The sequence below is a fragment of the Dermacentor albipictus genome, chromosome 1 (genome assembly GCF_038994185.2).
Source record: "Dermacentor albipictus isolate Rhodes 1998 colony chromosome 1, USDA_Dalb.pri_finalv2, whole genome shotgun sequence".
Classification (NCBI taxonomy): Eukaryota; Metazoa; Arthropoda; class Arachnida; order Ixodida; family Ixodidae; genus Dermacentor; species Dermacentor albipictus.
The window spans coordinates 158,171,298-158,193,854 of NC_091821.1; the positions used below are offsets into that span (position 1 = coordinate 158,171,298).

General features: G+C 45.2%; 1 protein-coding gene across 1 annotated transcript in view; it reads right to left on the reverse strand.

The window, feature by feature from the left end:
* Positions 1–372: 372 nt before the first annotated feature.
* Positions 373–22,557, reverse strand: part of sbm (L-type amino acid transporter sobremesa) — a 136,023-nt gene continuing 113,838 nt past the window's right edge. The window contains exons 10-13 of the mRNA XM_065442614.1: positions 15,740–15,836; positions 15,523–15,672; positions 10,817–10,985; positions 373–1,020 (exon numbers count right to left, since the gene is read on the reverse strand). Of these exons, the coding sequence (XP_065298686.1) occupies positions 947–1,020; positions 10,817–10,985; positions 15,523–15,672; positions 15,740–15,836 (490 nt within the window). The 3' untranslated portion in view covers positions 373–946. The remainder of the gene's footprint in view (positions 1,021–10,816; positions 10,986–15,522; positions 15,673–15,739; positions 15,837–22,557) is intronic.

Consider the following 22,557-nt stretch of genomic DNA (forward strand, 5'->3'; position numbering starts at 1 on the left):
CGAAATGTGGCCACCGTGGCCGGGAATCGATCCCGCGACCTTTTGCTTAGCAACCCAACAGCCTAAACACTAAGCAACCACGGCGGGTATATGTACGTCTTATTTCCTATAAGCAGCTTGCCATGACGAAGTTTGAATGGTTTCTTTCGTGCTTTTCGACTTTAACTGGCCTCAACGAGGCAATGTGAGGAAAGTGATCGACGGTGTAATGTTCAAAACAGGTCACTTAGTGCGCTACAAGCTTTTTGTCCACCGTAACTTTAATTCTCCGAAGTGTCACTTCGAAAGCCGGTGACAACTCGGATGGATCTCGTGGCGATTGAGAGCAACGTAAGAAAGGTAGAAAAGAAAGAAAGCAAAATCAAACACCTGTAAAAGAGGGCCATAATTTTAATTCAGTCCAGCTGGCAGTCGCTTAATTCTCTCGCTTCCTTTTTTCTTCACAAAGTGTAAAAAAGAGCAACTAGCGCAGAAAGGACGGTCCTTTCAAAGGACTCCGTTCTGTAAAGTTGTACAAAAACCTGCTCGGCGCAGGCTGCCCATCACGATTGCTTCGTACGTCACATGACGTGCACGGTAATATATAAAGGGGTATGTGGAAAAATAAGAGGACAATGGTGGGGGGTGGGAGGCGATATATATCTTTCTCGCTGAAGGCCTACGGGATAGCTGCTTGCTCATTTATGTCTTTGAGACAAAATGCATGTCTGAGCACTGCCAACGTCACCGGTTAGCAGAAGACGAGTCCATTCGGAAGAGTCCATTGCAGGCGCGCCCTGTCTGACAGCCGCGCGTGCGGAGTCATCGTCCCCTGCCCCCTAACGTCCTGTGCTCGTCCATCCACACAGTCGACGTCTGCCCTCTGCCGCCGACCGCCTCGTGCTTGTATCGGGAGAACTGTGCAGGGTAGGGACCCTTCGTCCACGTGGGACGATGCCGTCGTAGCCTAATCCTGGGTTGTGTCTTTGTACGTTGTGGGCACTACGTTGAGCACCAATTGTACAAGGATCGTGAATTTCCCTGCAAATGGATAAAAAAAAAGAGCAATGTACATTTTATTACGGACGTCATCATTTGCTCTGCATGATTGTTGTAATACACAGCGAGCGCACTTCGTTGAGATTCGTCAAATTCGTTACTGCTATTTGTAATTTCTTTCTCTGACAGCTGCTGCAGGCAGCTTTGTACAGAGGTGGTTCTTGTCCCTTGTACGCTGCCTCTGAGGGCAGCACTTACACTGCGATGGATGATTAAAAAAATTAAATTATGGGGTTTTACGTGCCAAAACCACTTTCTGATTATGAGGCACGCCGTAGTGGAGGACTCCGGAAATTTCGACCACCTGGGGTTCTTTAACGTGCACCTAAATCTAAATACACGGGTGTTTTCGCATTTCGCCCCCATCGAAATGCGGCCGCCGAGGCCGGGATTCGATCCCGCGACCTCGTGCTCAGCAGCCTAACACCATAGCCACTGAGCAACCACGGCGGGTTGCGATGGATGATAAGCATTATTATTATTATTATTATTATTATTATTATTATTATTATTATTATTATTGCTGTTGTTATTGTTGTTGTTCTTTGCGTATAAGTTGTGTGACATTATGTTGTTACATAATAATAATGGTTCTTAATTAATAATATATTTTACATAGTTTACGGATGTTAACCCTGGCAATTTGACAGCATTGAGGGCATAGGTCATGTTCCATCCAAGCAACGGACCTGTAATTGTTAAAGCCCCTTGATCGACGGGCCTTCGGAAGCTTTGCTAATTAAGAAGCGCGCCATTCGTAGTTCAATCCGCACAATCTACTATATTGACCCTTTTCGCGGAGCACTTTGTTCTAGAGAAACGAGACGGTTCTTTCGGCTGCTTGCCGCACATGGCCTCAGCGACTGCGCACGAATGCGAAACAATTACCGCTTCTACCGTGCTTCTGTGCGATCAGCTGTTGGAAATGCAACTGGGTTTTCGCTGACGCACTGCTACAATCATGCTGCAAATTGTGGGATGGTGGCTTAAAAACGTGTGCAGTAGTTTGCTGCAAAAATAGCGACTGGCATATTGAGGAATAGAATTAATCCGTGTGGCTAAGTTCACGGACCACTGCTAGAACTGTCCGTGTTACCGGCATTTCGAGATCTACGGCTTTCCTTTAGGATACAGAAATTTGCTCATCCTCCAGCTTTGTAGCGCTAACTTCCAAAGAAAGGGCTTCAGCCCCGCAAAGTCGGCGACAGTGAGTGCGGCTCGTTAAAATGACAAAGGGAGTAGCGCCACTTAGTGCCATAGTAAGTTTCGCGCAGGTTATCTACACACACCTACCCCAACTGGCACGCAAACTTACGCCCACTCCACTCTATCGCCAACGTATCAAGAATGTGGGCGCACACTATATATATATATATATATATATATATATATATATATATATATATATATATATATATACTATCTGATTATTTTCTGCCTAATCGCTCGCGGGTGTGCACAGTTCCGACAGATATTTTATTACTGCGTGCAAGGATTAAAACAGCTGTTCTATACATTGCAATACATTGTAGCAATAATAATAATATATATATATATATATATATATATATATATATATATATATATATATATATATATATATATATATATATATATATATATATATATATATATATATATATATATATATATATATGTACACGACGGACTACACCGACAGCACACGTATAGTCGAATCTGAATATTTCGCGACGGCCCACAAGAGTAAGGGAGTTACTAGCGATAACACGTCTTTGCTACAATGTATTGCAATGTATAGAACAGCTATGTTTTAATCCTTGCACGCAGTAATAAAATATCTGTCGGAACTGTGCACACCCGCGAGCGATTAGGCAGAAAATAATCAGATAGTGACCGCACCGAGAAACTTTAATGAGTCATAAGTATAACAAGCCACTGTTTCAAAGTATTTCCAAATAAAGAACGAAGAGAAAAACACAACTGATCCTGGTTTAATTCATAAGCGGAAAGTTTGGATATCTTGGGATACATACTCAGCCTAGCTTTTAGAACAAGCACCATATACACTGCTCGCGCCGTTTGGACATAGCTTAATCAGCTCCTAAAGTGCTTTTACATATTCTCTGAAGCTGTGCGCAAAGCTTCGTGTCATCCACCCAGTCACCGTCTACGGTATCTCTCGAAACAGTGGTTTGCTGAGGCGCACCGGCGTCATACACATCCACTGTAAACAGGGAGGCAACGGAGGCAGCTGAGGCAAGCAATGGACGCGTTGCCACGTAATCAAACATGGCAGCGCCCACCGGATCGCCGCGAAAAGGGTCAATAGCCAGAGGTGACAACGCGAGCGTCGCGGCCGGCGTCTGCGGCGGGATATCTTCGCATATCATGAGTTCGTGATTAGTATGTTCGTATGAGTGCCACCGCGTGGCGTATTCATCTTAACCTTTTCAAACTTCCTGCGGTGACGTAGTGATGACGCCAACAAAACCATAAACGAATTAAAAAATATTCCTGCGCACTGAACTTCACCACAAAGCTTGTCCCGAAGGTGTTATCAGTGTTCTTGATAAAATGTAGCCGCTTGTGGGCTGGAAATTACTTATCATCCGAAGAGTTTAGTCGAGACAAGCGATATTTGATTCTGGGCTTTTGAGAGGCTTCCCGAAAAGGAACCGCTGTTTCTTTTTGATGCTACGATGTAAACGGGTTAGGGCAATCGTCGGAAGCTTTTTTCGGTCCGCACACATTCTTAGCGTCCGAAGATCGCATAGCGTCTACGGGAGACGCCGTCGTGGACGGCTTTTGATGTTGACCTATCGGTTTCGTTAAGGTGCCTCCAATTATTTCCCTAGCATTTTTCCTATCCGCAATCATGAGTTACTGCAGCAGCTGCAAATCAAGATGTGCTTAAGTATTAAGATAGATACATGAACAAGTTGGTTTTGCACCTTGAGGCATAATACAGGGCACAAGAATTATGCAAATTGTCTCATGTGTCGTCCGTTAGCATGCTATGGCCGAAGCTGCTCACAATATTACGTCACATTTCCTGGCCACAGATCCAGGTACGCCTTTGGGCATGACACATACAGTGCTTGAAGTTAGCTATCTAAGTACTGTCCTGTCACGGTTATCTACGTGCGTGAAGAAAGACCGCTATTTATGATTATTGTGCAGTAATACACGCTGTATTTGTCTGTTTTCCACATTGCCTATGTTGCCGTTCCGCCTTTATATTATTGCTACAATGTAGACTAGCTATCGAACGCTACCCACATAATGCTACCCACATAAAATGCTACCCACATACTCAACGACCTAGCGCCCAACTCCTGCCACTTGCTTGTATTGAAGAGTTGTGCGACTGCCAAGGACAACATTAAGGAATGTTGACAGCTCGAGGAAGGTGACAGTCGGCACATGAGACAATTTGTTCACATTCTCATTGCGCGAGAATCAGTTCCAGCCGTCGAAGAATGGCACCACAGAGTGAATTGTATTTAATGTGATGGAGTCCGAGTCTCAAATTTCAGACCCAACTCGTCCTGTAACGACTGATGACTAGGCATCTCACTTATATGTGCAGTCGCCTGACAGTTGCCGGGCGCTGGCGTCGGCCACAGAAACTACTTGACCTATCTTCGATGAGCAAAACGAGAACAAGGTGAAAGCAGGAGCCAACGTTTCGACAAGTGGACTTGTCTTCTTCAAGGCGACACATGCTTTCCTCGCCACACTATATATAGGTGGGGTTCTTCTAAAGGGGAGGGGGCGTAAGGCGGGTAGGTGCGGCAACTAGCGAAAGTGTGTTACCCTGTCGAATTGAGAATAAAGGAATGCCTTTCGAGCCCTTGCAACTAGCGAAAAAATGTGCTCGAAGCACTCCGGAAACATCTGTTGCTGACGAATTTTGTCAACTTATATCCAGACCAGGAATTCCGGTTACTTGCCAAGAATTTGCAAGTTCGACAACACTAGCAGAACAGAAGCTTCGTGCGTGCTTTATGTCACAACATCCACAACTTGATTGTGAGTTTAGATTAAATGAATTGAAAAGTGCTCTTTCGTCATGCCGTACAAAGACAACCGCAGGCCCAGATGGTGTTACGTATGTGATGTTGAAGAACCTAGGTCCAGTAGGAAGAATGACTCTTTTGGAGATATTTAATGATATCTGGATAAGAGAGACTTTACCGGATTCATGGAAACTAGCTCGGGTAATTCCAGTGCTAAAACCAGGAAAGACTCCACTTTGTCTTGACTCCTACCGACCCGTCAGTCTCACAAGCTGTTTTTCCAAACTAATGGAGAAGATGATAGACAGTCGACTGCAATGGTGGTGTGAACACACACATGTGTTTTCCGACCACATGACCGGTTTTCGACAAAATCGTTGTACAATGGATGCAGTATTAGATATTGCCACATACGTCGAACAGGAACGAAGCTGCGGAAATGTGACAGTAGCAGTATTCTTAGACATTCAAAGAGCATTCGACACTGTAAGTCACATACACGTCCTTGCTGGTATGTTAGAGCTTGGCCTACACGGTCGAACGCTGCGATGGGTGTCCAACTTCTTGAAAGATAGAAAATTATTTACGGAAACAATAGAAGGAGAAAGTAATTATCACAGCATCACGCAGGGCGTTCCGCAGGGCAGTGTTCTCAGTCCGTTCTTATTCAATTGTGTCATGGCAGCCTTGCCACAAAAGCTCCGGTCTGGTCTACGATATTCTCTGTACGCAGATGACATCTGCATATGGGCCTCTGGTGCTAATATACAAGACATTCAAACAACGCTGCAAGAGGGCCTTGATAGTATCGACACCTTTTTAAAAGAAAGAGGCATGAGTCTTTCATACGCAAAGACAGCCGTACTTCCTTTCACTAGACGACAGTTGATTAATTTCCAACTTAGGCTTAACGGGCAAGCTTTGATGTTCGTGAAAGAGCATAAATTTCTTGGAGTTATTCTTGATCGCCAACTTACATGGGCTTCCCACATCCGCGCAATTGAAAAACAGACCAATGCAGTAATAAACGTACTTCGGCGACTCGCAGGCACAACGTGGGGGGGATCAGTCTCTTCGCTACTACAAGTTCATAACGCACTCATAAAACAAAAAATTGCTTACTCGGCACCTATTCTCCATGGTTTGTCGCACACTTCTGAGGAACGTCTTCAGCGTTTACTAGCAAGGGGGCTGCGAGTGTGTCTTGGGGTTCCGCAGGCTACCTCGAGTTATTTAGTAATTGCTGAAGCTCGTCACCCCCCATTTCCAGTCATACGAATGGTTGAAACATGCCGACATAATTATCGCATCTCAACCCAACACGAGAAGCATCCATTAAACCTCGCGCTCACCGAAAGAAACAAAAGCAAAATTCACGATGTTGTTCGAGAACATAAAGCATTATTACCAAGATTTGAATTATTCAAAGTGGATGTAAGTTACCCTTCCTGGATGTTAACATGCCCTAAAATAGAATTATCGGTTGACGGGATTATATCAAAGAGAGACATGTTCATAGTAGCCGCACAGCAACTGGCACTCTTCCAAATTTACTCATTATATCCCCAGTACATCCACGTTTATACAGATGGTTCGTGTCATAAAAATTCCTCGACTTCAGCATTCGTCATTCCTCATTTAGCGCTAGAGCAAACATTCAAATTATCCCGGGAGACATCTTCCACCATGGCAGAACTATTTGCAATCCTGTGTGCTTTGCGTTTCATAACATCAGAAAGACATTCGCAAAAATGGGTTATCTTTAGCGATTCGCAAGCCGCTCTCACATTACTGCAGAGCAATAAGAAAAATTCTTTGAACACTTCGCTATTGTATGAGACGCTCAAAGAACTTACCAAAGCAAACGCAATGGACCACGTAATTGCATTTCAATAGATACCTGGGCACTGCAATATTCCTGGCAATACTGCAGCGGACGCAGCTGCGAATCGAGCGCACAATAACGCAGAGACCACCAATCTTCCCCTATTGCGTAGTCAAGTCCGTCTGATCCTGAGACAGATTTCTTGTCTCAGCAAAACTACCTGGTTTGACCAGCAAACTAAAAACTCGGAGTTATACTCAATAGACCCATCTATAAACTTATCAATGCCGGAAACAACAGAAAATTTGAAACTTTGGTACACCGGCTGCGTCTTGGTACTGCATTTACGAGACACTTCTTGTACAGAATAAAACGTGTCTCTAGTCCGCAGTGTTCTTGTGGCCATCCAGACGAAGATGTGCATCATCTTCTTCTCGAGTGCTCGAAATACGATACACAAAGAACGGTACTGCAAGCTAATTTGTTTATATTAGACAGAAGACCATTCACTCTAAAAAAGATACTTGGCCCATGGCCAACTGCGGGCCTTCAAAAAAGAGCGCTTCTTGCTCTGAAAACGTTTTTAGAGGACACCAACATTTTGGGAAAATATTAAGTATTGGATAATCCGAATACGCTAAATGAGTTACATAAACGTTGTTCGTGGTGCATAGTTGGTTTATGTGGCAATCGCAACTTTTACGCAATACGTATAATTCTGTCCTGTACTTGCAGTGTATTACAAGTGTTGTTGTGTGTTTTGGCTGTTCAAAACATCGGACTTCATATATGCGTATGTGGACTGAACTCATGCACAGAACTTTGCGACTCATGTACTGTTGGACTGTATATTTTTTATTGATCTGGTGTTCTACTGAGTGTTATATTCAGTGCCGCTATTCTCCCTTTTTGCGTAAATTTGTTTCGTCAGCCAAGTGACAAGGAGTAGCCGGTGCCACCACATAAAGGCGCCAACCTCTCCTAACATTCACTTCAATAAAAAAAAAATGCTGCGCGCGAGGCCAGGGGCCCGGCCGTCTGTCAACCACGTGTCAACGCACGCGCATAGAGCACGCGTGTTAGCCGGCGTGTCAACGGCGTCTGAAACGCCGGCTGGAAAAAAAGGAAAGAAAAAGTGAAAAAAAAAATCTACCCTAAGAAACCAAACTAAGTGTTGTTGCCTATAGCTTGAAATTTAGCATAGCGAATAGATTCTGAAACTCCCTTTGAAACGTTTATGCCTATTGGCTGCAATGCCTTGAACTTATGGATAAGGTATGATTCTCTGTAGTTTCTTTCTCGTTCAGAACGGAAATCTCACTGTAAGATGTAGAGTTCATCAAAGTTATGACCTCGTTGGTTGAAATGCTCGGCGACGGCTTTGGGAAGCTCTTTAGCTGTGTCCGCGCGATGTCCGTTTAATCTCGAGGACTCGATGGCAACCAAAAGTCAGTGGGACGCCTCGCATTGGGCTCTCACGGGAAAACTACAAATGAAGCTGTGCAGGGTGATATGGGCTGGACAAGTTTTGAAGTCAAGGAAGCTCCCAGTAAAATTGATTATGAAGAACGGCTGAGGAATTTGCAAGAAAGTAAATGGGCCGGGAGAGTGTTCAGGTATTTGTACAGGAAAAACATTGATTCATAGTGGAGGAAAAGAACTAGGAAGCTTACCAGTAAGTATGACACAATATGACACACAGTATGACACACAGTATGACACACAGTATGACACACAGTATGACACACAGTATGGTGAGCGACATGGCAACAAAGAACGTCAAGCGGAAAGTCGGAGAGGCTGAGATAATCTCAATGGTGGCGGCAATGGAAAAGAAACCTGATATATGAGTAACTACTTAAGAGGAAAGAAATGAAATCAGGAAACAAACAATTTATGATAACTCAAAGGGAAGCTCATTATACTTTTCGAAGCAAAATCAGGATGAATTAGAATACGCACTTGTAAAGCGAGATACGAAAAGGAAGAAGCATGTGCTTGCTGCGGTAAAGCTAGGGAAACGACAGAGCGATTTAGGCGCCTCCGGCCTCCTAAGCCCTTGGGTTCAGCGAAAGCAGGGATAAAGTAAACATGTCCGAAATAGCGATTTGTAAAAGGTGATTGCAAGAATGGCGGAAGAAAAGTGGGGATACGACAAGCAAAACGGAGGCGTACAAAAACAAAGTTCCCAATAAGGATTCAGCAAGATTGGTGATGGGAATTCATCGTGGGTTCTTTTTCTTTCCTTTTCTTTTTTTTCTTCTTTAACGTAGGTGGGATATTTCGCAATATAATAAGAGCTTCGTGGCGCAACCCACCGCCCTGTTCCAAACGAGGCACTCGTAGCATCCATCCATCAATCCAGAAAACCTGGATATGCAGCATTGCCTACATACCTTGACAGGTTCTTCTTACGTAATTGGCTGAAAAGAGGCAAGGAACACGCAGAAGCGGAGAGAGTTCCGATGGGGCTGAGCTAGCGCAGAGAACGTAGATCACCGGATGACGAGTATGTTGCCGGCGTCTACGATTGACCCGCTTCCCCTTACTTAGTTTGCGGTGGCTGGTCGAAAATCGCGGCGGCGTACAACCGAAAGAATAAAAATGCCGCTAAAACGTATCCTCAGCGAAAAAGAGTTGGCAGAGCGATGTCGTATACGTGTCTAAAAGGCTCGACAATGTTATACTGCCACAGCAATTTTTATTACACGCAAATAAATCCATTCGCCCCGGCAGCTCTGCGTAGCCAGTGCCGAGCGATCGACGGGCAGCGATATTGTATTCCTTTCGGAACGGGGCCGTCTTCGTCTATTCCGAAAAAAGCTCAGTTTTGTTCGGCATTTTAAGGCATCTTTAATACGTACACTTCATTTTAACGTAGTCAGTTTTTGCAGTTCTATGACGTCGCGTGACAGACAGACGCAGTTGGTGCCACCCGGAAACTTTTGACCAATAACGGAGGCCCAAAGGCGTGAAAGGCGTGGAATGGGAAACAAATGTTTTCCTTTCGTTTCGTCTAATCATACATAATCAGTTGGTATACACTTCATAAGAGAAAGGGAGTTTTCGCGGTTTTCGTGACGTCGCGTGGCAGACAGGCGAAGTGGGGGTGACCCAAAATTTATTTTACGAATTGTGGAAGGCTAACTGTAGAAATGGAATATAAACATTTGGAATAGCTTTACGTTATAGTGCCCGTGGTTCCATTTTTCTCACCCCACCGCCTCTATGGAACCCCTGCAATGCGTCCAAACGTAAAAACAACCAAACGAACAGGCAAAGAAACAAGAAATTTACATTTGAGCCAGGCATGAACGTCTATAGCTATCGGACACGCTAAACTTATAGTTACTGCACAGTAAGTAACTCTACTTATAGTGACTGCACTCTGCTACTAATTATTGGCAATGGATATGTGTACTCACTGCACATGGCGTCCACGTGCAGACTTGCTTTTTGCTCGAAAAACACGGACGATGAGAATGATTGCCAGATCACTGCTCGCTCATGTCCACGTGAGCGACGTTTCATTGCTCGACGAAAAGGCCAAAACTGCCTAATTGTTATCGCTGCCGATAATTGTGCGGTAACCTGTCGCGAACAAAGTGTTGCCAGCGTCATGCTACCCAGCCAAATTTTTCGTACCGAGGCAATAAAACGTCGGTGCTTTCACAAAAACTATTGATTGGGCACACAAAGGGAAAAGAAATTCAATTTTAACGTTAGAAGTTAGCATAGCTACAAGCTTGGCATGGCAATCCAGATTCGAAAGATGAGAGAGAATTTAAGAGAATTTGAGAAAAGAAACACACACGCCTAAACGCATTAGCCCACGAACTCAAGGCAGTTTACGGTCTCTCAGTGAGACCTGTACGCAGACATGAGCTCGCCATCTGCATATGCATGCTGATTACAACTCTAGGGCGCAGCCGCTTCATATGGGCATACGTACGCATGATGCCAAGCCGGAGCCTGTAGTGGACGAATGGCACGTAGAAAAGGAGACCTGAGACGATAAAAAGGCACGCGTAGACGTACTCCACTTGCGGGTTCTGGATGATGGGCGCCGCCACCAAGTAGATGGACAACAGCAATACGATCCACGGAATCACGATGGGAACCTGCGCAAAAGAGTCGCCGCATTTGCTTCCATTGATGTTCGAAGGCAGTAAAGCTGCCATCCTGCTTATTATATACTTTTTACCCTGAGAATGTATTTACCAAACGTCTCACGCACAGCAACAATCTCGAAAACTCGCAGTTTGTTAATACTGTAGAGTCTGGAATACCACGGCATCTGAGCTTAATGGTTACACACACACTTTGTAATTATTGTCAGGGTTGCCAGATTGGGCTATCAATAGCCAAATTGGGCTACTTTTTTGTCCGACTTGGCGCCAGAATTTTCCCTTTGGCTATGTGGCTATTTTTGGGCATATATCTTTTTCCTGTGTAAAAAAAAATAAATAAGAATACTTAAGCACAAATGAAAAGCACGCGGGAATAAAAATGCAGATGACAGCAGATTAAAGAAATTGAGCGCGTCTGCCAGAAAATCAAAATTTGCAAGTTCTATGTTAGAGAACACATATGCAAGCCAAAAGGTCAAGGATCGCGGCCTTTTGATAACTTTAATATAGAAAGCTGGCCTCAGGAATCCGCGCACTAACGCTACCCGGGCGCGCCAGCGAACTGTTGCCGCCTCCACGTGTGAGCTTTCGGCGTCCTACGTTTTAAGCATGCAATGCGATAAGCTCCGGTTGGCGGTGCGCGCGGGTGACCTCGGCGCCAGAACGGAGGGAGAACACCGAGCTCAACCCTAACCGAAATTTGCCGAATTTTCTGCCTGCCACATGGCGCCTACGTGGCAATTCGCTCGGACCTTTCCTGCTCAAGTTGCCCCTGCTCCAACGCCAACGTAGAACATATCTCTTCCGTTGGCCCACAGCCACCAGTCATCCGTTCCCTACACAACTCCAAACCCCCTCCTGTCTTTGCTATCACTGCCCGTATCAAATGCTACTGTCGAACGAATGTTCGGCCAGGTCTCGCTCATTAAAACCGACCTTCGAAATAGAATGTCGAACAAGACATTGGTAGCGCTCCTCCGCATGAAGTTTGGCCTGGCCAGGAACGGACGCTGCTGCAAGGATTTTAAACCGAGCCAAGAATTTTTGTCCCGTTTCAGCTCTGATATTTGTACGGGCCAAGCAGTTCCACTTCGTAATAAGCTCATGATGCTTAATCATAGCATACTTTTTTAATGTCTATATATGGTACTAGATTTTGTACCAACCGCCATCTATTGTGTTAGACTTTGTCTTGCATTTTTTTGTAGTTTTTCGTTTAGTGCATTGTGTGGTGTTAACCGAAACTGTCATGAGCTGTAAGTAATGATACTGAACGCCTGAATGCATGCCATTGCTTAGCGTGTTTATCGCGCGGTGCTATTTGTCAGTTGTTCTTTTCGTGATTTTTTAATGCTCTGTGAAAATAAAACTGTGCATTTGCAATGAAGACCGCATTCGCCTTATCATGAATCTGCATGTATGCCTGCGTTTCTGCACTTCTTGCGCTTGTGCAGCATCTGTTTTCCGTACCGTATGGCGTCCGTGACGATGCGCGCAGAGGTCATACGTGGTCATGCGTGGAAAAACTAGAATGTAGGTATTCTTGCCGAAAATTAATTAAATATGCTTAAGAAATGACTTCACAAAAAGACAAGGCTTTTTGGCTACTTTTGGGCTACCCAAACATTTGGGCTACTTTTGGGCTACTGCGGAGGCCAATTTGGCTACCTGTGGTTGGAGCGATCTGGCAATCCTGATTATTGTCTATACAGCTATAACGAAGAAATTTTGGATAAATACAGAAACACAAGGAACATACGCCGTGACTTACATTTAAAAAAGCATATATAAGAACGTAGAGTGGCGATTGAGCGAAAGCATCAAGTGTCACCCGAGTCTAGGATAATTGGCTTAAAAAACAACGACCGCACAATAGCTCATGCGTCGCGGGTTTGGGATTGAATCCTCTGCCGTATTTTGGAAAAAATTGCAGTTTCAATTTTTTTCACTGGCTCACACGAAGTTGCGCCCTTGCGACAGCGGGTACCAGCGACTCGGCGGGACGGATATGAAAATAGAATAGGAGCAAAATAATCCCTACAAGATAGGGTGCTTGAGCTTTGGTTTTCAGGCGACTTCTTCCAAACTAAGCTGATGATAAACGTTATGTTAGACTATAAGCAAAAATTGGCCGATATGGGAGTTTTCTCGGCTTATCAGCCCCAAAACCTCCCATGCCCCAATCATTTACTCCGTCATAACGGAGTGAAGACGGCGTATGTCGTCATTACACTCCCATTGGTTAGGAAGGGAATATAGAAACGACATGGCCTGATTATATTCCCCAAGGAGTTTCAGGTCACGTGAATGGAAACTCCCCACGGGAGTTTAAATACCATTTGTGGTATAGCGACGCGTGTGTGTGTGTCAGAAGCTTAGTTGTCATTATTCTGGCAGTCAGTCAGTCAGTCAGTCAGTCAGTCAGTCAAGAACTTTATAGAGGTCCTGAGGGGTCTAAGTCGTTGGAGACCGCACGCGGGGAGCTCCTTGGGCCGAAACCGTAGGCGACGCCCAAGTCGGGACGGGAACGTGGTGAAGCTCCGCCAGTTCTTGGGCCCTCTGGACGGCCTTGAGTTGGAGTCCAGAGGCACTTTCTTTTTTTTTTTGCTCATCTGCCGACTTTGCTTTTTCTTTCACTGTTACTGCGTTAGGAAATTTAAGCGTGATGTATGCTCGGAGCTAAGGCCTTGATACCCACCGTGGTTGCTCAGTGGCTATGGTGTTGGGCTGCTGAGCACGAGGTCGCGGGATCGAATCCTGGCCATGGCGGCCGCATTTCGATGGGGGCGAAATACCAAAACACCCGTGTGCTTAGATTTAGGCGCACCTTAAAGAACCCCAGGTGGTCGAAATTTCCGGAGTCCTCCACTACGGCGTGCCTCATAATCAGAAAGTGGTTTTGGAACGTAAAACCCCATAATTTAAGTTTTTTTTATGGGCTTGATCCATGGGCTGCAAAGTGTACACTACAGCCTAGTGTCAGTCTGTACAAGGAATTGTGATGGGGTATGCTATTAAGGGCACGCACTTTCTCCCGCTCTTAAAATCGGTGTACAATACAATGAACAATTTACCGTCCCTGATGACTCTCTTAGCCACCATGTTTGCCTTTCGGTGGTATGGGGAAAAGGCAAAGGTGAACTCTGCTTTATTTAGTACACTCTGTCAGCTTGTTACTGTAAAAATGGCACTGTTACTGCCTACCAGAACTATCATTTTCCTAATCATTTAGTTTTGAAGTGCAATAAGTGTTTTGGCGTCTTCCCCAGTTTTTGCTGCTTTAACTCTTGCGCGTGTCGATATTAATGAGAAATGACGGCCTCGTTACTCTTTGCGTTACCGTATGTAGTACCACAAAGTCTAGGTTTGTCACAGAATGCTCTGCTATGACTATTTTATTTCCACAATGACTGTATTGCACCTTGTTTAGGCAGGTTGCGAGGTTTCCGTGTATTTTTGATGTACTTCATAGGGTGTTGGCTTAAACCTGTAGCTGGATGAGTTGCTTTCTATTCGTACTATGTGGTTTGTGCAAATAACACATGGACAAGAAAGAATCAAAAACCAGGGAGAGCTTGTGCTTGTGTCGTCCATTTATTCGTTGCCTATGTGCTTATGCAATAAATTTATTTTCTAAAAAACACTACTTCGCTTACTTTTGTTTGCATCTTCCAGCTTGGAAACCAATATATTGTGTATTTCCCAGTGCGGAAAACCAATATTGAAAATTCTGAAATCTGCATACTAGCAGAGTCATGTGAATAGATAATCCCATATCTTCCTGTAAAACCTCCGCGATCAATGTAAAGAAATACTTCTATGGTACCCTTAAAAACCTCCCTCGAATGTAAAAAAGTATTCCTATAGTTCCCTGTAAAAGTTCCTCGATGGATGTAAACGTATACTCCCATAGTTCCCAGCGAAATCTCTTAAATGGATGTGAACATATGCTCTCATAATTCCCAGCATAAGCTCCTTGATGGAGGTAAACATATACTCCCATAGTTCTCTGCAAAAGCTCCTCGATGGATGTAAACATATACTCCCATAGCTTCCTGCAAAAGCTCCCCGACGGATGTAAACATACACTCCCATAAGTCCATCCAATATCTCCGCTCAGCAGGGAAGTAAAATTTTTACTCCGCCTAACCGGAGTATATTAACCTCGCATCTGGGAATGCGCTAGAGAACAAGTCATTTACTCCCATCTCGGATTATTTCTGCTTACAGTGTGCTTTTGCAGCGGACACGCAGTGTAGCTAAAGTACCCTTAATAGTTATCGTTGTATAGGCCAAATTCAAAGCTGAGTACGAAATATCGACGAAAGACCTGCGCGCATCCGAAGCACGTCCTGGCACACCATAAAGCTACAGGGGCGCTACTTGCCGCTGGCAGCGCTAGAGTTCCTTCCTGTGCTTGTGATGGTTGGTAACAACTGATTTGCGTCTGAACAGGTGCAAACATGCACGTAAAAGTGCTTCCTGCATGCAGAGGCGGTGCTATGCGGTGCTGCTGCTGCGCGTGTACCTTGTAGGGCCTCGGCGCGTCCTTCTTGGTCCAGCGCAAGATGATGAGGGCCAGCATGGTGGCCCCGTAGAACATCCACGCCGCAAAGCTGAAGAAGTCGATCAGGCTGCCGATGTCAGCCAGCGACACCATGCAGATGGACAGGACGCACTGCAGTGCACAACGAGCGTCACGCTCTTAACGGCTTGCCGGCGCCCAGCGGCGCACCCCTACTCACGTTAAGAGCCAGGGCTGGCACCGGGGTGAGTCTCCGTGCGTGTGCGTACGACAGGACTTCGGACATGTGGCCCTCCCGAGCGGCCACAAAACCGATCCTGCGAGAACGAGGAGCGGCCGCCGTTGATGCATACCGCGAGTGCACAAGTGGACACTTGCAACCTTGGCTGGACGCTACATAGCAGCCGAGATTGCTCTTGTTTTCTTTTAAATTACCTTGCTTCTTATTCAGGGCTGTAATACTTGAAACGACAGAGGATGAAGACTTCCCCAAGAAGCACACAAGCGGGGAGGCATACGGAGGAAACGCTTTCCTCGGTGGTATACGCTCTTTGAATGTATGCGATGGCGTTCATTTTCATATTTCGAGCCCCATTCTAGTGAGTCGAAATGCGAACACTTCAAGTCGGTTTACCCGTCAAAGACCCTAGGCGATTTTAGTGGCGCCTCTTGCTTGAAACCTGGCATATTTTACTGGTCGTAGGGGGGAAATTTGAGTGTATTCTGCTCCTACCCACGAAAACTGGCACATCGTCTGTCTATGACACAATGCCATCTTCATGCTATGTCCTGCCGTGTCCTGCCTGCAAATAATGTGGCAGATATGAAAATTATTTTTCAATTGTTTTTTAACGAACTTCTAAATAAGGACTAAAATGAACAATGCAGTGCAAGAAATGTTAAAGATTTTGGTCAGGACGCATCCTCGATATCTGTCCATGTAGCAAAGCTTTCTTAGCTGTAAGAAAGATGCATTAAACACACACATATGGTATGCACAATGTGAGATCGCTATACTTTGCGAATTAGGACGTGTTCTGCGGCTTTTTAATTATGATGTGTCCGTTGCTTCAAATTGCATGCATGATAGCGCACTTTAGTATCGGCCTGTGAACACTGTATTATAATGTGCATTTGACGGCTTCTGCATTAACGATTTCTCTCGTAAAGACTCCATACCTCGGATTGGGTATGGAATCTTTCGACAGTGGCGTCACTCCGAAGGCCTCTTTCATCAATTCGGAGAACTGCGCGTTTTTCGGTTTCGACGAGTCAATACAGAAACATCCGGTTATTATCACTGGCATTTTCTTTTCTTCGGCGTTGTCTAAGTACGGTACGATAGCGGTTAGAAATGAATACCAAAGAGGGAGGAAGAGTCTAAGAAAACATCGCTTTAAAATTAAAACAAGGAATGCGTTTGGGGACGACCGCGAAATTTGAATCCACTAACCCCTGCGACAGCTCTTTCAGAAGCGAGCGATCACGACCACCCAGCGAGACCACTTTCGTTGTGTTATTTACTGCGACAGAAGTTTGAAACGTGAAACTGAGTTTGCTGCGTGCGTCCTTTCCATTCGCTGACGACGACAGCGGCCGTAGTTGTCATGAGGTCGTTGCCTATCGCGTCGCCATCAGGCCACCTTGTCATCTCCAGCTTCACCTTCAAAGGGGCAAAGAAAAAAATATGCCGATTCCACGCATTGTATGGCGATGTTATGCAAAGCGTTGCGCAAGTAACTGGTTATGCAGCATCGTTTGAGTTCTGAGAAACGTTACTTTAGGTAGACGAACGTGTTTGTGTAAGGCGCGTTTGTGACGCGAGCGTGCGTGTGTGGGATGACAGTAGGAAGACGACGACGACAATCTGACGGTGATGGCATGAAGACCGATATTTTGTACTCCGGCAAAGAAATGTTACAACCTGGACCGTTACGCCCTGCGCTAATCCGCTTCTTTTCATGGCGCGACGGCGCATGCACCCTGTCCTATAGCGGATTATATAGCCGCTAAACATTTTGGAAGGGTCGCGCGCAAAAAAAGTCGCCCGAAAAAAAAAAGAAGGAAAAGAAATAAGCGTTCGGATGTGCGTTGCTGCAAGCACTCGTGCCATGTACCGCGTTGAAACTCCACTGGTAGCTCGACGTCGTTGCCGTGCGGAAAATGTGCGTGTAGCGTAAGACTGCAACTCCACTTTAAAACAGAAAGCGACCAGTCCAGGTTTGGACTGCACCTAGAGCAGGTAGTTGCGGCCTTTCATTGATGGCTAGCAAATTTAACAAAAAACCCGTGCTTTGCACTTGGGCGACACTTAAAAACATCACGTTGCTGATGAAGTCTCCTTGCAGCGGCGATCCTTATTTGCTGGTGGTGGCAGCGCGTGCCTGACTTCACGTACTCGTTTAAGGCGCGATAACATTGGGTCGATAGGAGACCGACAAGACGCTCACGTCAACAATTGACCGACTATTTAGTACGGTGCGTCACTGAAATCATACCAGGCCGACAACGATGCAATTACCAACGAGTGCGAGTTGTCGCACCGCAACGGGCTTTCTTGTCGACGGCACCGACAAAATCAGTGTGCCGACCATCATTCGACAAACCCTGTGCGACCGGCTATCGAACTAACAACGCGATAGCGACAGCACCTTCGCTTGTATATATAATTAATCGCGCTAACAGTGAATCGAAGCAGGCGTATTCGAAGTTGAAATGTGCAAGCTTCAATCCTATCAAGTTGTGCACATGAAGTTTGAGCCAATGTTGATCCTGATCAGCGAAAGTTAAGCTTGGCGCCTTCGTGTTTGCGCACCCGCTACCGCCGGACTTGAACTGAAATGTCAGCATGCAGTTAGCACGAAGGAAACCGCTCTGATAATTCATTTCTGTCCTTGGCGATTTGAAATAAACTACACTTCGCACGGCGCGTACACAATAAGCGGCAAATGACGACACAGCGCTATATATATATATATATATATATATATATATATATATATATATATATATATATATATATATATATATATATATATATATATATATATATATATATATATATATATATATATATATATATATATATATATATATATATATATATATATATATATATCGAAGCATTTTGAAATACTGTCAATAACAGTACGAAGCGGCGTCTACCAAGGCGTCTGTGAGTGAGCCCAGTGAGCGCGCGCTGTCGCGCGTCTTTGTGGGTGGAAACTGCCATTCCTCGCGAGGCGCGGCAGGCGCTAGGCGCGTAAACGCGAGCTTGTGCGCGTCCTGAAGCGTACGTGTGGTGTGGGCTTAATAAGTATGATGGAGATAAGAGGAAGCTTTAGCTCGGGGCCAACTCCGACGCGGCCTATTCGAATACATGTAAAACGCAAAAACGCCTTTCTGAGATAACCCCTGGACAGATTTTATTTAAATTTGTTGCATTTGAGCGAGATCGTTAAATTATACTGACTGTTGGAAGCGGAATTTCGATTTAGGGCCTGGATCTTGTTGAAAGAATTTTCAAAAATTCGAAAGTTTGAAACAAAATAGAAGCACGAAGTTTAAAGATTAGCTCTCCGTCAAGAACCGATATCGCGGTTCCGTAAGCGGCATCCGTTAGATAATTTAAAGCGGACAAATTTGATATGTATATTTATATATTGCGTGAATTTGCTACGTTCTGTACAAGGGTTCTGAAAAAGCTGTATTTACACATTGCTATTTTTTTTAGATTCATGTGTAACATATCAATTTTGTAAGCTTTAGATGTACTATGAGGTGCAGTTCACAGAATTGGGATATCATTTTTCATTGCCGAGTTACGGAGTTGTAAACTTGATAGTTTCGTTTTCTGAAAATTTTAGATTTTTGCCAGTTTTTAGTAAAAAAATTGACGACGTAAATCGGAAGTTCGATACCAACAGTCACTAGATTTTAAGTTTTTCTTTTAAATGCAACAAACCTCGTCATGTTTGGTGCAGTGGTTGCTGAGGAAACCGAATACTCCTTTTACATGTATTGAGATAGGAACACCCGAACTAAAGTTTACTCTTAAAGAAAAGCGGAAATCAGCAATAAATAAACAGCCCGTAATATGTTATCTAGATCACAGTTGCCATTGTTCAAGTGGCTCGGCCGCTCATATTGACTCGACTCAGGGTGGAACAACGCGGCACATATGCGCAGATATGTATGTTTTGCTACGTTTTGACATAATTTCATATCAGTGATGCATCTTTTCCACAATATTTGACACTAACAAGGATCTGTGTCTGTAGATGTCGATGTAAACAACTGCACCGCTTTGATAAATCCGGCGCAGAAGGCTGCACTCGATCACTTCTTGAATATGCGAAATGTCTAAATTATTTTTAAAAAGAGTACAAAAAGCGAGCTCCAAGTGCAGAAATCCTCGACAACAAACTACAAGGCCTCTGTGTGGGCGAAGGAAACTCGGCGTGCCTTTATCGGCCGCATGGCCGCACTGTTTACACAACAGCGCACTCTGGCCTGCTCACACAGTTGTCATTGAGTGTTTCATGGCTTCCAGGAACGACATTCTGCACCGGAGAAGCCATTAATAATGATGCGCTATCCTCGAAACGCAAAACTGACGCGCACTCAGCGCGGGCGCCGGTACACAAATCAACCGGCGAAAGCCCCGGCACCCTTCCAAAACGTTTCCAGGGGCGTGCGGCAGAGGGCAGCACAGGAAAATATAAAAAGGCGGAATCAAAAGGCGGTCGCACTGCGTCTACTTGGTGAGCGCTGCTACGAGGAAAGGACTGGGGAATGTGGTCCGACCCCGAAGGTGGTGCAGACGTCTCGAAGCTAGTAGCTACATGGCTGCCACGAGGGATGAAGTGGAGAAATAGGCAAGAGACACACGCTCCAATAGTCTCAAAGAACTAGTTGTAGTTCGCACACGAGAAGCCTGCGTGCGATTGGCTCGACTAAGCTGGTAGTTAGTGGCTCCCAGAGTCGACTCATCTTGTATCATTAGTCAGGCGAGAGGGTCCAATTTCCCCACTGATTTGTTTGTATTTGGGACCGCTTTGCGTGCGTATCCTTCAGGAGTACAGTTTCAGCGGGTTCCGTTTGCTTTCAAATGATTCACTGAAGTTCGTGCTCTTGTCTATGCAGACGATCTAGCAAATTGGGCTGCCCTAGTGATCACGGAATTTTTTTTTCGTGGCGCAAGCATCATCTGAGAAAAGTTCTGGTTTCTGATTCGGGCAGTAGTGTACGATGCCTTATCACTAGGCCGAGATTCGATGGAAATATGACCTATATGACAAAAACCGTGATAGCTCCCCATCTGATATGACGTGTACACACTGATTATGCATGATTGGACCGAACAAAAGAAAAATTGTTATTTCTGATTCGACGTCTTCTCGCCATTAGCCCTCGACTGCTGGTCAAAAGTTTTCGGGCTGCACCCACTTCACCTACCTGTCACGCGATGTCACAAAATTGCAAAAAATCACCGCGTCTTAGTGACGTGTACGTGTTAAAGATCATTAATATGCTGAACTAAACTGAATTTTCTTCTGAATAGCTGCAGGCTGTCCCGTTCCGAAAGGAAAAAAAGATGGCTGCCGCCGATCGCTCAGGCACTGGCTACTCGCACCTGCCGGAGAGCGTGGGTTTATTTGCGTATAATAAAACCTTTTGCGCGGCCGTGTAACGCTTTCGAGCACTTTAGGCAAGTTTACGACCCCGTTCTGCCAACTCTTCTTTGATGAGGATCCGTTTTAGCGTCATTCTTAAGCTTCCGTTGCATTCCGCCACGATTTTCGACCAGCCACCGCCAGCTAAGTAAGGGAAAGCGGACCAATCGCAGACGCCGGCACCACCTTCTTCATCCGGTTATCGATTTTTAGTGCAGTGGCTCGGCCCCATCGAATCCCTCTCCACTTTAGCGTGCTCCTCGCCTTTTGTCAGCCAATTCGATAATGAAATCTGCTCAATGTAGGCAATGCTATTCGCTTTGAAAGTAAAAAAAAAAAAGTGACCTCCTATAAACGAGGAGCGCGTTTCATTGGGCTTTTCAAACGACGCTGCGGGTTACCGCTGGATGTTTGTAGCGGTGGTTACGTAAATTTGCCGTCAGGAGATTGAAAAAAAAAATCACAGATTGGAATAGTTATACGTTATTGAGTATATTCATTCTTTGGTGCTAACACAAACATGAGCATATGCCATGATCATTTTAATGTACTTCTTACCGTTCCCTATCCATTCTAGTGAACTTTCCAGTATTTAGCATCAATAAGTTCACAAATCAAAGCTTCATGACATTATACGAGAGCGGGAGAGCGTCTCAGTGCGCGCTTTCTGCTACTCACCGAACATCGCAGCTCCGACGCCGTAGCAGAAATCTTCCTCGAGGAAGTGCTTATGCACACCTGAATTGTAGCCGATGGCTGATTGCCGCTTTTAAGTTTCGCGATCCAAGCTTCACGCAGCTTCTTGCTGTGCGGGTACGTGTGAATAAGGCTGACACCAGGCTCCCTTGCGTACGTCCTGCACTTCAGCACCGAGCAGTATCCTACCACGCTGCACACCTCCAAAAGCAGCCACTACCTATATAGTACTTTCAAATGCTGCCAAGCAGATACCCAAGGCGGGAACACCTCACCACTTAATCAGAACCGCAGTGCAGGTGGGAATTTAAATTTTCGTTTTCAGTTCGCTTCGGCGCTTCCGAAGCAGCCGACGCGGCCGTTGTGTCCACGTGATCCCTCATGCCACGTCGCGCAGACGGTGGCGCCAGCTTTTCCAGTGGTGGAGTTCACCCTCAATAGGCGGCAAAACAGTTAGAAATATAGATACAAACATAGATAGCCCCGGGAAGTGCGTGAAGTGCCTTAAGAATGCTAATCGCATAACAAGAAAATCGCATATAATATATAGGTAAGACCTTAAATGCTGCTCCTGAATCGGACGTTTCTGAGAACACTCTACAATTTATTTATTAGATGTTGTACAGCGAATCTGTTGTTCATCGGGATTTTTCGTGTCCGCGCGCGG